Source organism: Anolis carolinensis, chromosome 5 (assembly GCF_035594765.1).
Source record: "Anolis carolinensis isolate JA03-04 chromosome 5, rAnoCar3.1.pri, whole genome shotgun sequence".
NCBI lineage: Eukaryota > Metazoa > Chordata > Lepidosauria > Squamata > Dactyloidae > Anolis > Anolis carolinensis.
The window spans coordinates 89,853,633-89,866,932 of NC_085845.1; the positions used below are offsets into that span (position 1 = coordinate 89,853,633).

The 13,300-nt window shown below is 37.2% G+C and overlaps 1 protein-coding gene across 4 annotated transcripts in view; it reads left to right on the forward strand.

The window, feature by feature from the left end:
- The window catches only part of ints13 (integrator complex subunit 13), a 23,226-nt gene extending 11,354 nt beyond the window's left edge, over positions 1-11,872 (forward strand). For all 4 annotated transcript variants that reach the window (XM_008111477.3, XM_008111478.3, XM_062981772.1 and 1 more), the window contains 10 exons: positions 735-819; positions 1,592-1,681; positions 2,482-2,571; positions 4,203-4,381; positions 5,063-5,233; positions 7,943-8,097; positions 8,429-8,659; positions 9,580-9,719; positions 10,197-10,332; positions 11,601-11,872. In XM_008111477.3, coding sequence (XP_008109684.1) covers positions 735-819; positions 1,592-1,681; positions 2,482-2,571; positions 4,203-4,381; positions 5,063-5,233; positions 7,943-8,097; positions 8,429-8,659; positions 9,580-9,719; positions 10,197-10,332; positions 11,601-11,640 — 1,317 coding nt within the window. In that variant the 3' untranslated portion in view covers positions 11,641-11,872. The remainder of the gene's footprint in view (positions 1-734; positions 820-1,591; positions 1,682-2,481; positions 2,572-4,202; positions 4,382-5,062; positions 5,234-7,942; positions 8,098-8,428; positions 8,660-9,579; positions 9,720-10,196; positions 10,333-11,600) is intronic.
- Positions 11,873-13,300: the final 1,428 nt, after the last annotated feature.

The following is a 13,300-nucleotide window of genomic DNA, read 5'->3' on the forward strand; positions in this document are numbered from 1 at the left end:
TGTACATGATATTTGCTAGTTTGCCTCAGCTGTTTAAAGATGCTGTTTCCCTTTGCTTCTACCCTTATGCATGCAGTTTGAACCACAGTAGCCACTAGTCTTCAGCTGTGGAAGCCAGATAAGGCTCTGTGTGGCTTCTCTTGTTAACCTGAAGTGAAAGAAGAAACTTCCATAAAATGGAAAAAAAATGGCTGCACTTGCTGATGATGGTGTTATTGCATAATTACTATTGGTTGCTTAGGAAAGGAAAGAGCTTCCCTATTGGAAAACATATCTCTGGATGGAAGTGGGTGCTGGAACTATTTTTATATTGCATCCCTATTTGGTTTCATGTGTAAAATAATTAGCGAGGGCAAGTCTATAAAAAAAATAGAACTTGACTTGGAGTTATTTTTAGAAGTAATTTATAGTCTGTGGAAGGTTACAAACGTACTTACCTGAGAATAAGTCCTATTCAGTGGTGAACTTATTTCCAAATGAACAGGCATAGAATTGTACTGCGCATGGTAGTAAACTACTACATCTTTAAACGGGATAGCAAACAAAACACATTTCCTGGAATTCCAATTTATTTATGCCACCTGATCTAAGAGTATTTTTCCTCTTTTGGCAATTTTGTGTTGTAAAGTAAAATACAGAATTATATTTTTGTTAATTTTTTTTTAAAAAAAATCGTGAACAATAGGAATGTGGTTTGTCTATGTATATTTTAGTATCATGTTTTTCTTTAAAAGGAAGAACAGCACGCCAACACATCTGCCAATTATGATGTGGAGCTGCTTCATCACAAGGAAGCACATGTAGATTTTTTGAAAAGTGGTGAGTAGGACAGATAGTACAGAATAGCTATGTCTGCTGTGTAATAGAGAAGGAAGCATCTTAATTCAATAACTGGATTTGGGGGATTTTTTTTCAAACTTTGAAAAATAAAAATATTTTTAGTATTCTCTCAATCAACTGCTCAGAGTTTCTTTCATGATCAAAGAGAATGAGTCAAGTGATTAAGAATAATTGTAAGGTAATAGAGCAGGCCTGGGCAAACTTCAGCCCTCCAGGTGTTTTGAACTTTAACTCCCACAATTCCTAACAGCCTACTGGAGTTGGAAACAAAAGATATTAGGAAATATGAGAGACAGAACATTAAACTTGACAAAAGGGATCTAGTTGTTTTATTTGTTAATCATGGTATCTGTCTATTGTTCATATAGATTTTGTGAAACAACTTCAGTTCAAACAGAGATTTTCTACATATTATGATTTTTACAGTCATTTAAATTCATTGCCTTGAGTGTAGTGGGAGAGGGTAGGATTTCTCCAGTAGGTTCCTGAAGCATGGCTCTACATAGATAAAAATCTGTATTGTGTGAATGCAGAATACAATCTCTCAAATAGCGATCAGAGAACACATAACCTGTTTGAAAGGGAAAATGCTTCTTAAAATTCTGTTTGTTTCTACAACTTTATATAATCACAATCATTTTTGTAACAGAAATAGTAATAGATGTTAATAATTAGTGCGTTTATATATTAATATATATAACTTTTATATGTATTAATTATTTTATATGCTTATCTCTTAACACTGTTGCAGGTGATAATCACATGGCTGGTAGTAGTAAAGACAGCACCTTTAAAGAAACTGTAACTTTAAAATGGTGTACACCAAGAACCAACAGTGTTGGTAGGTGTTTCCTTTTATTTTGGAGATGTTTTGATGTAATACGTGATGTTAACAGTAGTCTTTCTCCTTTGTCTTTCCTTTCCTGGTTGCTACTATTAGTTGAATATATTGCAGGCAGCCAAATGTGTATAGTATACATTTATTTCAGATTCGATAGTCTTGTCATATTGTTTCATGACGCGGAACCCCTTCTGTTAGGAATCTGTGTACTCCTAATTAAAAACTGGTATTCTCTGAGAATTTTCGAATTACTGAATGTGTATACTGATTAATTTTGAGATGAATGGATATTGTGTAACCTGGCTGTTCACCCTAGTGTTGATGGACTAGTGATATCATTGTTTGGCTCATATCTTTGTATGACAGGTCTTTATTTTCATTATTGGCATGATTAAAATGTGCAAAAGTACTTAAATTGTTTTAGGTTATTTTAAAATTAATGTGTTGATAATTTCCCTGTGTTATCTACATATATGATACACTCAAAAGTATTTTCATTAATAAATTTGCATGAAAGCAACAAGTACAAATAAGGAATATTGTCAAGCCATTGAGTGATGCTCAAGAACATAGAGAAAGTGAAATACATTACCCTTGGATGCTGTGTATACTTACTGGGGAACATATGCAGCTCCCTGTTAGCATAATAATGGACACATGTCTAATATGCTTTTCTGATTCCTGTAGTGGCTAAAAATAGTTACAGACTATGTGGAGAATTTAGTTTTTAGCTGTACTATGCAAACAGTGTGCTTTCCTGTCTCACGTTTCCACCCATTTCCATTTTTCCTTTTCTTCAGAACTGCATTATTGCACTGGAGCTTACAGAATATCCCCCGTAGATGTCAATAGTCGACCTTCCTCTTGCCTTACTAATTTTCTTCTAAATGGTAATATATTTTGACTTGATTCTCAAAAACATGTGTATTTTAATTGTTGAGAATTTGGACTTAAACCAGATGCTTGAGACTGAGGGCCTAGCAGAGTGTTTTTGAGCCATGGGGCCCACAGAGAAGATGCAGGAAGGAAGTAAGTGGCAGTGTTTAGACGTTTCCTTGACAACTAGTATGACCAGGTTTGTTGTAAAGTATAGAGCTGGGCCACTTGCTTCTGCTGGTCAACAGTGAAGTAATATTTGCTTGTGTGGGACTGAAAGATTTTAATTCCTGACATATTTATCAATAGCAACTTATAGAACATTTTGTTTGTGTTTAATTAAAACACATTTGATTACCGTATATACTCGTCCTGAATATAAGCCGAGGCACCTAATTTTACCACAAAAAACTGGGAAAACTTATTGACCCGAAGATAAGCCGAAGGTGGGAAATTCAGCAGCTAAATTGTTTAAAATATAATACACTTTCAGTGAGGTTGGAGCTGAAAGGACTCCTGAGAGAATCTTTAATAATGACGGTAATGATGTAGTAAGGCAGATTCGTGTTATGTCTGAGGGGGCATCTACACTGTAGAATTAATGCAGTTCGACACCACGTTACGTACCATGGCTAAATGCAATCATTGGAATTGTAGTTTTATAAGAGCTTGATGCTGCTGCCTCACAAATCTACAAACCCCAGGCTTCCATAGCACTGAGCTATGGCAGTTAAAGTGGTATCAAACTGCATCGATTCTACAGTATAGATAAGGTGTGGTAAACTTGGACTCTCAGATGTTTTGGACTTCAACTCCTGCAACCGGCTGTTAGGAATTGTGGGAGTTGAAGTCCAAAACACCTGGAGAGCCCGAGTATAGATCCAGCTTGAGACAGTGTTTGGCAGCCTTCTCAGGTTATGTTGTTTACTGGCTTGGTCCTAAATATACGATAAGGTTTAGGTTAACTAGAGCTAAATAGCAAGGTCTCCAGTAAATAAGAACTTGTTTTAGTAGCTGCCGTGGTGTGTTTTTGGACATGGGAATGACTTTATAAACAGACAACCCAAAAATTAAATACAAGATTGGTTCTGTAAGTTTGTTCTTTAGTTGAATTTGTATGCAAGTCAACATAATTTCAGCTAAAATATATTGTTTTAGTTTTAGATAGTATAGTGAAGTGTTAACACCCCTTTAACGTTTGTTTTGCAGTCTGTGCCCCTGTTCCGAGTATCAGTCTCCCCCGTCCCAGCCAAAGCTTTGGTGAAGGGTGAACGAGACCAACAGGAGGGTCCTTCGCCCCTTGGATTTCGTTGTGTGTGCTTCCCTCCTCCTCTCACCACACAAGGAGGAGAGAGGCAGATGTGGCGAAAGGAGGAGGGAGCCACGCACGTGGTGAGACGAGTAGGGAGGCGCGTGTGTATGGCCTCTCCTCTCTGCACAGCAACCCAGCTGGAGGCTTCTTTCATTCCCACACCTTCCCAACAGAACCCTCACTTGAGTATAAGCCAAGAGGGGCTTTTTCAGCCTTAAAAAGAGCTGAAAAACTCAGCTTATACTTGAGTATATACTGTAATTGTCAAGTGACTGAATTACATGTAGAATTGTCATGCTGGTTAACTAATGAAGCCATTATCTCTTTGGATAGGTCGTTCTGTGTTGTTGGAACAACCCCGGAAATCAGGATCTAAAGTAATTAGTCATATGCTCAGCAGTCACGGAGGGGAGATTTTTCTGCACGTATTAAGCAGTTCTCGGTCCATTCTGGAAGATCCTCCTTCAATTAGTGAAGGATGTGGTGGTAGAGTCACAGACTACAGGATTACAGTAAGGTTCTCATATGAGTGAGACGATTGTTTATTATGGAAAGATTTCCTGATTTTGTTTTAGCTGTAGAATTGCTAAACAGCACAGTTCAGATTATGCTAGTGTTAAAGGGAACACTTATAGTAAAGAGGTAACTAAACACACAAGCTGGCTACTGAGCAAAACTCAAGGAAAGGCAACCCACCCCCTCCAATAGTGATAAATGGAGTAGTGTAAACTTTGAAATAAATCTTCTTAGTTTTGGTCAATCTGATAATGGATAGAAATTAATATCACCCATAGTAAGTTATTTAATGTCAGTTTTTTAATCCAATTAGGTCTGTCTGGGTCAATGAGACTAAACATTGTCTCAGATCCAAAAATCAGTATTATATAAGTGAAGCGTTTCAAGATTTTAAACAGTATTTCTTGCATGAATAACCCTAGTGGAATATTCTTTGGTTTCATTTAAAAAATAGCATGCCAGTCTTATAGAAAGTAAATATGTTTCAAAACTTAATGTGTGAATGAGCATCCCATTTTTGTAACACTTGTGTGATTTGATGGTTGTGTGTTGAACATAGTGAAAATCTACTTAAACTTTATTGAGTGTATTAGAAATGTGGTAGTCAGAAAAAATGCTAGAAATATATTATAAAATGTTACTACGGAAAAGTCTGATTGTCTTATTTGGCTGTTTAGGATTTTGGTGAATTTATGAGGGAAAACAGACTCACGCCTTTTCTAGACCCTCGATACAAGAGTGATGAAAGCGTTGAGGTTCCTTTGGAACGAGCCAAAGATCAACTGGAGAGACATACTCGTTACTGGCCCATGATTATCTCACAAACTACCATATTCAACATGCAGGCGGTAGGTCAATACAAACTGGTTTTGGGTGCCAGTCTTATTTTATTATTGGAAATGGGCAAGCCTAATTTCAGTGCAACTTCCTTTCAAATAAATATGATTGGGGACCCATGTAATGGCTAGGATCCAATGAGGTTGTTCTGGTGTTAGAATTGCAGTCAATAGATCTTGAAAAAAATTGTACTACCTTGAATGTGTTATATAATGTTATGTTTATCCTTATTAATTAGTTATGGAAGTGTCCATCTGTGTTTTGTTGAAATTTCTTATTTGTTTCTCAAAACTTCACATGCTAAAATATGTAATCAGAAACCAAAATAAAGACAATACAGAATGTTAATGTTATGACTGATACTGATCTTACTTATAATAAGACACTCATCAAAATTCACTTTCTATATATATAAAAGAGTGATGGCATCACGGCAATTCACAAAACAACAAAAGTACAGGCCCCCCAACCTCAAAATTTGACAACACAACCCATCATCCACGCCTCAAGGTTGATACAACAAAAAGAAAAGAAAAATAAAGTCCTAATTAGAGGGAGAGCAATAATTTTTTTTATCCAATTGCTGCCAGTTTAGAGGGCTAATCTCTGCCCACTTGGTTGCCTAGCAACCAAGGGACAGCCAGGTTTCAGTTAGGGGACAGGCCGATTTAGGCCTCACTTAGACTTCTTCCACAGATTATCTAATTTGCACTGGATTATATGGCAGTGTAGACTCAAGGCCCTTCCACACAGCTATATAACCCATTTAGAATCTTATATTATCTGCTTTGACTCCACACTACCATATAATCCACTTCAGTGTGCATTTTATACAGCTGTGAAGAAGGAGCCTCATATAATCCAGTTCTGAGCAGATAATATAAGATTAGAAATATACAGTAGAGTCTCACTTATCCAACGTAAACAGGCTGGCAGGATAAGTGAATATGTTGGATAATAAGAAGGGATTCAGGAAAAGCCAATTAAACATCAAATTAGGTAATCGTTATACAAATTAAGCACCAAAACATCATATTATACAACAAATTTGACAAAAAGTAGTTCCATGCGCAGTAATGCTATGTAGTATTTACAGTAGAGTCTCACTTATCCAACGTTCTGGATTATCCAACACATTTTTGTAGTCAATGCTTTCAATATATCGTGATATTTTGGTGCTAAATTCATAAATACAGTAATTACTATATAGCATTACTGTGTACTGAACTACTTTTTCTGACAAATTTGTTGTCTAACATGATGTTTTGGTGCTTAATTTGTAAAATCATAACTTAATTTGATGTTTAATAGGGTTATCCTTAATTCCTCATTATCCAACATATTCGCTTATCCAACGTTCTGCCGGCCCGTTTATGTTGGATAAGTGAGACTCTACTGTACTGTATTTACAAATTTACCACTAAAATATCACAATGAATTTAAAACACTGACTACAAAAACATTGATTATGAAAAGGCAGACTGCGTTGGATAATCCAGAACATTGTATAAGCGAATGTTGGATAAGTGAGATTCTTCTTTAATATGAAATAATTACTGGGATAGAATAATGCAGAACAATATAATCAGGACAGTAAATAAACAGGGGAATTCCACACAGGAAACAATTAGGGCCAGCTAACACCTCCCAACAAAGTATTCCCATCATCAAAGTCTGGCAAATCCTGTTTTCTCAGGGCCACAGACAGTAGAAGCACATAAAATATCGCAAACAACACCACTCTGAAAACAAGGGAATTCCAGACAGGAAACAATCAGGGCCAGCTAACACCTTCCAACAAAGTATTCCCATCATCAAAGTCTGGAAAATCCTCTGTTTTCTCAGGGCCACAGACAGTAGAAGCACATAAAATACCACAAACAACACCACTCTGAAAACAAGGGAATTCCAGACAGGAAACAATCAGGGCCAGCTAACACCTCCCAACAAAAAATTCACTCAGGGAGGAAATAGCCAGGCTTTAAAGCTGCAAGGCCATTACATCCTAATCATTTTTCCTAATTGCAGCATTCATACTTGCCTCCAACAAACAAAAAAACCCAATCAGAAATATTGTATATTCACAACCTTTAGGAAATAATATCCCCCGATGGCGCAGCGTGTTAAAGCGCTGAGCTGCTGAACTTCTGGACCGAAAGGCCACAGGTTTGAATTGGGGGAGCGGAGAGAGCCCCCACTGTTAGCCCCAGCTTCTGCCAACCCAGAAGTTCGAAAACATGCAAATGTGAGTGTATCAATAGGTACTGCTCCGGCGGGAAGGTAACGCCGCTCCATGTAGTCATCCCACATGATCTTGGAGGAGTCTACGGACAACGCCGGCTCTTCGGCTTAGAAATGAAGATGAGCACCAACCTCCAGAGTAAGACACGACTGGACTTAATCTCTGGGGAAAACCTTTACCCTTGACCTTAACTACCACCAATTCCTCAATACTTTATTTCCCATACCACCAGACTTCGCCACAGCAACGCGTGGCCGGGCACAGCTAGTCTCTAATATTAAAGTCAACTGAAATGGAACAAAAACAGAAAATGGGGAGAAAATGATGTCAATATGATCAGTCCCGTACAATTAAACAGGAAGAACACTTTCAAACCAGGAACATTTTTTTCCCCCAAATTTTGTTCCATTGTGTAATATGCATCCTTTTGCTATCAAATTCATGAAAATGTCCATGTTCATTTTTTTTCTGCTTGCAGGTAGTGCCATTAGCTAGTGTTATTGTAAAAGAAGCACTGACAGATGAAGATGTGCTAAACTGTCAAAAAACAGTTTACAATTTGGTAGACATGGAGAGGAAGAATGATCCATTGCCAATATCAACTGTTGGGACAAGAGGAAAGGGGCCTAAAAGGTAAAATGCTATTTGATATATTTAACAGTTGCTGTATTTCTCAAGCACAGGTTAATGCCCCTTTTGGCCCTGTCTCTTAAAAAGAAATTATTTCAATTGTCATTCCATTGATGCAAAGTGACATGTGCTTTAGAGGCTCTAAATTAATAACTATTTACTTTTAAAAGATGCGTGAATGAAATTATTCCATTTCTATACGATACTTTGTCCATCTCTAAATAAGCTGTGAAAATTGATCCAAAAGTATTTCATAGACATAAGGTGATTTACAGACCTTATCAATTGGGGAATATGTGTACAGAATAATGAGTTCATTGATTCTCTTTTACAGAGATGAACAGTACAGGATTATGTGGAATGAACTGGAGACTCTTGTTAGAGCACACATAGCCAATTCAGACAAACACCAACGAGTCTTGGAGTGTCTTCTGGCTTGCAGAAGCAAACCTCCTGAAGAAGAGGAACGAAAGAAACGAGGAAGGAAAAGAGAAGAAAAAGAGGACAAGTCAGAGAAAGCAGGAAAAGACTATGAATCAGAAAAATCCTGGCAAGAATCAGAAAGGTAAATTGTCAGTGCTGATAGAATTTCTATAGCGTATGTTTATATAAATAGCATGAATCAAAAGCCCAGTTCGCTCATGTTCATTGAAAAGGGAAGATGTAAGCTTGAGTCTGGCTTCTTATGAGACACTTCTAGAATAAAGTCTGGAATAAGAAAACTCCAAACAGTGTTATCAGATGGAATGCCCACACTACCTTGGCTCCTGTTTTACTTGGGGCTCAAACAATTAGCTAGAACCAAGATGTATTTGTGGAATAGATATTCTGTGATTAATTTTTTTGGGGGGAGGGGCAAAAAAATGTACTAAACCTCTAATCTGGTAAACTAAATGTGTGAGCACTAAACATCGGAACTTAAAGTAGTTTTGCTGTCATCAAAACAGCACAATGTGCTTTAAATTGTATTTATTTATTTGCATCCTTTCTCCCAAAGTTGTGATACAAGTTACAGTGGAACCTATACTTAAGAGTATCCCAACTAATGGTCATTTTGAGTTAAGAGCCATTTCTTGGCCATTTTTGCTTTGACATAAGAGCAACATTTTGAGTTGAGAGCTAGCACCAGAAGGAGCACAAGCATGAGAGTACAGGGCTTTAGGGCCTCCATGTCTTGTGCCTCTGTGCCTCATGCTCTTGTCCGTTTTGGGAGATTGCAGTCTGCTTTGCTCTTTTCCGCTTTGCGGAACTTTGGGTTAGTTGATTTTGTGTGGTTTTTATTCCAGGTTATCTGTGAGCAGCCACTACCTACAGACTGTAGTTTTAATATGATCTCCTCAATTAAACGTGATACACACTGAACTCTTTCCTGTGCATTTTCCTCCTGCTTTTGGGACCATACTTTGAATCTCTAGATAATATTTTAAATATTATCATCTTTATTGCAACTTACAAAACTGAACTTTTTTTCCTTTTTCTCTAAAGGCTAAAAAGCTTGTTAGATCGTGAAAAGGAAGAACTGGCAGAAGCAGAAGTAATAAAGGATTCACCCGATTCTCCTGAACCACCCAACAAAAAGCCCCTCATTACAATGGATGAAATACCAACCATAGAAAAAAACAAAGGTAACAAAATGTAACGTTATCCTAAAAACTGATATTACTAAGTGATGTGGTCTTCAGGATGTACCATTTTTAGTATAGTTAGAAGGTTAGACTGACTTCTGTGAAGTAAATAAGGAAAAGGAGGGGGAATTTTTCTCATCCCAACACACTGTGTTATATTTCTTAAACACAATTTCTGTTATATTGTCCCAACTCTAAATTGTACTGAAAGAAATTAGATTTCATTTTTTTCACTGTGTTGAAGAATTCAGTTGCTGTAAAATATTTTCTTGTCTTGTTATACCCTTGAGATGCTGCTTATATTTGATCTACTGTCAAGACAAATTGAAGTAAAAATCTCATCAGAGAAGATGCCATATTTCTATAGTATCTTTAACATCAATATCAATTGTTTTGTATAAATAATACTAAACTAGGATAGAAGAATGCAAAAGAATGAATGTGGTTAGATTCTGTTTACTCATCTATCTTTCTTAGGTCCAGTATCTCTGCTGTCCTTATGGAGCAACAGAATCAACACTGCAAACTCAAGGAAACATCAAGAATTCATTGGTCGTTTGAACTCTATCAATAATAGGGCTGAACTGTATCAACATCTCAAAGAGGAGAATGGGTTTGTATTTCCATATCTCAGTTGCTCCAGTATTCTTACAGGGACAGTTGGCTTTCAGAATGTCATTTCATAAATATATCAAAAACATAACTGCATTAGTAACTAATAAATGTTTTTGTCCTGAAACCTTTGATCTTCAGAAGCCATCAAAATTAGTAAGGCCTTAATCGATCATCAGCTCTATTCAGATACTTGCCTGTTCACATAAGGTTAAATGAGAGTTGGGGATGTGGGTACAAAATGTAGTCTTATGTGTGTGGTGATAATATATCTGGCTGTGCATCCCAGCAAGCAAACACTTGAATATGGCTAGGATAAAGGAAGGGAATGGAATGATCTCCTTCTATTTATCTTGATGACAGGATTTATGCTTGAAGTCAGTTAGTTAAAAAACAAATTCAACTTCTCCCTCTTAAACTGCCATTTCTGTGGTTTATATTTATATCCAAAACTTCACAGCAAGATGAGGTATGTCTTAAATAGTCAACTGGTTTTGGCAGATACTAATTTTATTTGATAAGTGAAACCAAATTGAGATTTCCTGTGTCTTGTTTTAGGAATGATAACTGAGTTTTAAAATGACTAGGATTTATTTAATTAATCCAAGTAAATTAATAAAATAAACTATAGTCCTTCCTAAAATGCAGTTATCCTGATGCCATGCTAAGGATCCTAACATTTAGTAGAATAACTAGGTTGGAGAAAAAATATGTTTGATAGAGGAAAGTACAGTTACTTCTTTAGAAAATTACATTTCCAAAGAAAAGTAAGAACTGGTAATGAAACCTGTTTTTAATGAGTAATTTTTAGAGACATTCTGACATGAATTTCTAAAATGTTATTCCATTCTCTCTTAAACAATCTGTAGTGCTATTAGAATGATTTAATGGCGTACATGTCACCAAGGATGGATGGGGAGGTCACATTACTTTGCCTCACAAGTCAGTTTTTTAAGATACTTAGAGTTTTCACCACCCAACATTAATAGGTTGATTTTTTTAGTTCACCTGTGGTTAATTCAGTGGGTTAATTTTTATTGATCAACCTTCCATTTTCTTGGCTGACCAATTAAACAATTTGTGCTACAAATTGATTAGAACTACAAAGATTGTTTTCCCCAATTATAGGATTTTTTTTCCTCGGACTATGGTCCCAGTTGTAAACAGAAAAGTCTAGATGGTTAACATAATTCTCAATAGTTTGGTCAAACTACATGTAAGTTGAACTTTATGAAGCTTCTCTCCCCCCCCCCCCTTTCTGTTTTTCAGAATGGAAACAACAGAAAATGGGAAAGCTGGCCGGCAATGAATATTGTATCAAATAACTGATTTGGTCAAATTGCATACATTTCTCTATGCTTAATTTGATACCTGTATCAAATTGTACAGTTTTGTTGCTTCTATTGATTATTACATTTTTCTAATTTTAGCCTTTTTCTATAAAAATGCAAAATCTGAATGCTGCATTGGACGTGTAAATCATTTTGCCTGCATCTGTTTTCAAGCTATGATTGAATAAAGCAATGTGTTTTATTTCCAAATAGTAGTTGTCTTTATATGGTAAACAAAACAAAAGTTCAACAGGGACAAATGCAAGATACTTCATTTCGGCAGAAAAAATGGAAGTCAAAGATACAGAATGGGGGACGCCTGGCTTGACAGCAGTGTGTGCGAAAAAGACCTTGAGTCCTCGTGGACAACAAGTTAAACATGAGCCAACAATGTGATGCAGCAGCTAAAAAAGCCAACGGGATTCTGGCCTGCATCAATAGGGGTATAGCGTCTAGATCCAGGGAAGTCATGCTCCCCCTCTAATTCTGCCTTGGTCAGACCACACCTGGAATACTGTGTCCAATTCTGGGCACCACAGTTGAAGGGAGATGTTGACAAGCTGGAAAGCGTCCAGAGGAGGGCGACTAAAATGATTAAGGGTCTGGAGAACAAGCCCTATGAGGAGCGGCTTAAAGAGCTTGGCATGTTTAGCCTGCAGAAGAGAAGGCTGAGAGGAGACATGATAGCCATGTACAAATACGTGAAGGGAAGTCATAGGGAGGAGGGAGCAAGCTTGTTTTCTGCTGCCCTGCAGACTAGGACACGGAACAATGGCTTCAAACTACAGGAAAGGAGATTCCACCTGAACATCAGGAAGAACTTCCTCACTGTGAGGGCTGTTCGACAGTGGAACTCTCTCCCCCGGACTGTGGTGGAGGCTCCTTCCTTGGAGGCTTTTAAGCAGAGGCTGGATGGCCATCTGTCGGGGGTGCTTTGAATGCGATTTCCTGCTTCTTGGCAGGGGGTTGGACTGGATGGCCCATGAGGTCTCTTCCAACTCTACTATTCTATGAAAACTACCATGGTATTTTCTACAAGGTGCTGTTGTTGTGGTTGTTGTCATATTTAGAGATACTTTAATTAGAAGACTCTTTTTTTAACAGAGCAATACTTAAAAACTCAATTATCGAAGCCAGGGGCCTTTGATACAATCATGAAGCTCATTGGTTTTAGCCTTGAGCAAAAATGGGCTCTGAAATTGCTTTGAAGATGTGCAGAGAGAGTTTAACTTTTTATATTGATGAATAAATTCTGCCATATTTGTACTTGACAGCCTGAGTTAGGCAGTCATTCTTGCTAGACTACTTTCACTGTATACCCTATATATAGGTCTACAAACAATCATTCTTGCATGATATCATGAGAAACGTCACTGTCAACTGGGTTGTACATAGCAGCCAGTATTAATTGGATCAAGTCACAGAATGGACCATCACACAAATGGTATAGTGTGGTTTTCACTCCTGTGTTCAATTGCATATTTCAGAGACAGCAACATAGCTGTTTTTATTGTAAAATTGCTGTAGATCCCTTCTGTGCGACCCTTGTTCACACAAATAATTCTCCATTTGATCTTTTGGGGGAGAGCATACTGTATAGCAAGGGGCTTAAAAAGATTACTAAAAGGGTTGAAAGAC